The sequence below is a fragment of the Pyxicephalus adspersus genome, chromosome 12, assembly GCF_032062135.1.
Source record: "Pyxicephalus adspersus chromosome 12, UCB_Pads_2.0, whole genome shotgun sequence".
NCBI lineage: Eukaryota > Metazoa > Chordata > Amphibia > Anura > Pyxicephalidae > Pyxicephalus > Pyxicephalus adspersus.
Genome location: NC_092869.1, coordinates 365,226 through 368,374, shown reverse-complemented (window position 1 = coordinate 368,374; position 3,149 = coordinate 365,226). Strand labels below are relative to the sequence as shown.

Genomic DNA, 3,149 nt, shown 5'->3' with positions numbered 1-3,149 from the left:
CAGCTTATGTGTGTCAGTGGGTGGATTGGTGATATGATGCTGCCCTCGTGTGTTCACATCAGATATTGCTGACTGACAAGACTAGGATCAGCACTGGTTGGACCAGTGATGCAATACCACCCCCGTGTGGTCACAGCTGAATATTACACTGCAGTAACCTGCTGAGTACTGGGGACCCGAAATTTTCTATCTTCACCCTAACAGGGACTCCTAGAGGCCCCCAGTCTGGGTATCCCCCTCCCCCTCATTGCCCTATTCCAATGAAAAATTTTGAAGATTTAACTATGAATCCTATCTCCTGATTGGCTACCTGATAGGGTCACTGTAAGGTGAAAATTAGGGGAAGGGTGTAGCAGGGTGACTTTGGGGATTTTCACAGGGAATTCGCCCCTCCCTCTTGTCTAGTACCACCCACTTTGTAATATTTGCATATCCCCTCCTCTGATCCACCCACTTCTTGCATAAGGGCTGGGGGTTCCTTAGGGGGGTGTTCAGGAAGCTATGCACAGCACCCCACTTGCCCCTCCCACCAACCCTGATCTGTCTGCATTGCATAGAACAGAGACCCAGTGAAGATATCCAGTTATGGGAAACAACACCCAATCAGATTCCAGCTGCTCCAAGCCTGGAAAGGCCTCCAGTTGGCTGGTTTGTGAGATCAGTCCCCAAAATGCAGAGGGGCGGGGCAATGAGCCCACAAGGCAGGGGGCGGGGCAATGAGCCCAGAATAACAGGCGGCACACAGAGTTGTACAAAGTCGGGGCACTTTATTCTCAGATTGGGGTGGAATGTACAATTTGGGGGTCGGGGAGCGGTCAGGATCTCTTCTTGTTCTTTCCCACCACCTTCCCCGGGGTCACCGCTGGGGTCGCTGTCTGGTGGAGCCCGGAGGAAATCTTGTTCACGTAATACAGATCCACCAATGAGAAGATGAAGCTGGGAGGAGAGACGGGAGAGGGGTGTGGTTACTGAGAGGAACAACCAATCAAAATACACATCATCTAAATATTCTGCACTAAACCCGCCTCCTCTGTCGTCAGACAATTAGCTCCGCCCACTACTTTACACTTCTGTACCAGGTGCACAGAGAACTCCGCCCCCCAGACAGGAAGTGAATTGTTTCTCCCCCTATTATAGCGCAGGCTCTAGAAGTACTCACCATGTGGTCACGCAGACTCGATGGACCAGGCCGGAGGCGAACAGAGCGATGAAGAGGCAGACGAGGACTGCAAGAAAAATCAGGCTGTTATTGGGGGACAATACCCCATCAGTGGAGACCCGCCCCTTCTGGTGGACTAGCCATCATGGAGACCCCGCATCCTTGGAGCACCCGGGCCCCCTTGTGGTCATCCTGGGCTCTTAGTGGGGTTTGTGGCTCCTCCCCCTAGCTTAGTATAAAGGGAGGTGGAGCTTTATAGGGCATCATCTAAAATGAGCTGGCACACTGCAGGTCACGCCCATCGTGCCAGGCCACGCCCACAAATTCTGACCACTCCCCCTTCTATTGGAGCTTCTCAATAACTGAGCAATATTTTATTCTCCCTTCAGGGCCCGGGCGCAGTGACCTCCAACCAATGGAATCCAAAGAATTCAATCTTGGCACCGCCTCCTTCTCAGGAATCTCACCTATCACAGTTCTGATGTCACTCAATATGTCCCTGCCCCCTTGTGACATCACCATAGCTTTGAAAGCTCCTGAAGACTATGGGAGGTCACATGATGTGATGTCAGAGAGGGCGGAGATGAGTGGTCAGGATATTATACCCCAATCACTCCATTGTCAATGGGCCGACTTTGAACATTAATAGTAAAGCCCCCACACATGTTCGAACCCCCGAATGTAATAGGTAAGTGTAGGGACCAGGGGCAACAAGGGGCAAATACAAAAGGCCTTGTGTGTGTGTGATGGACATAAGGCGGCATAAACATTGGGAAAGGGGGAACTCTAGCCAATAGCAGCAGTGGCACCATTCCTATATAATGTCGGGCCCCGTATTGTATTTATATTTCTGTATGATATCATTACCCCATATAAATCATGTTTAATAATAAGAATTACCCGGATCTTAGGAATGCCCCCCATAAAGTTGTGGAGAAGTAGCGGGGTGACATTAGACAAAAGGATGGAGGAGCAGAGACGGAGCGTGGGTCAGTGAGAGCAGTAGCAGTGTGTGGCCCCTGGTCAGCTATCTCCAGGGGACCCCATTGGTGTCATGGAGAGCTGGGTGTAATACAATGTCATTGCCAGAAGTGTGTAATACAATGATAGTGAATGGAGTACTGACAGGCGCTGGGCCCTAACACGGAGCAGGGGCCACAGTGATAACTGACATCTGGAGCTGGGTGTAGTCCATGGTCAGTAATCCCTAAATTATCTGTATTGGGGCCCCCGATGTTTGCAATCCCACCGAACTCCCAGCTGCCACTTCCGGGGCCACTTCTGGTGAATGTTTCTGAGCTGTAATATTGGGAATCACAATTCCAAGCATTAATGGAAGATTGCAAGGAGGTTTATTTGCTGTTCATGCCGAAGTTCTCCTGATAAAGTCCGGGATTTGGAGCAGAATGTTCTAAATGTGGAACCGTAAGAAGACCCAAGAGGATGAAAGAGAGACGATAGAAGATTCGGTTTACCTCTCGGACCCCCCACCATGGGCCCAGGGGTCTTTATAATGGTCCAAGTGGTGCATGAAGTCATCCTAAAGGTCAGCCAGCACTGTGATTGGCCGGGAGATATTTTGTCCCAGCAATATGGAGTGTGCTTGATACCCAGGTGGGTGATGTGTGAGACCGGGGGTTCTCTTCCTCATCTACGGTGAAGGAATGTAAATATTCTGTCTGCACAATTACATTTCCTGATTACCAAACATCCATGGAGCAAAATCCTAAAATGTGTTTCACCCCCAGCCGCGATTCCCGGCGATTTCTCACCGTTAATGCCCCCTGCTTTTTCCCTCGTTCATTCAGCGAGAACACGACCTCACAGCCAATCACAGGGCCATTCTCGCTTACATGTTCAGTACGTCAGAAAGGCCCGATTCACTGCTTACCCCTACCCAACCGTCTCTGTATTTTACCCCAATCACCCAATATAGTCACATAGTAAGTCAGGATGAAAATAGAAATAAGTCCAACCACTAGGGGAATAA

General features: G+C 50.0%; 1 protein-coding gene across 1 annotated transcript; it reads right to left on the bottom strand.

Moving 5' to 3' along the window:
• Positions 1-747: 747 nt before the first annotated feature.
• Positions 748-1,226, bottom strand: KRTCAP2 (keratinocyte associated protein 2; the record flags this gene model as incomplete). Its single annotated transcript, XM_072427927.1, is given in 2 exon segments — positions 748-936; positions 1,160-1,226. Coding segments are annotated over 2 exon segments (188 nt in total), but the record flags the coding sequence as incomplete, so codon positions are not given.
• Positions 1,227-3,149: the final 1,923 nt, after the last annotated feature.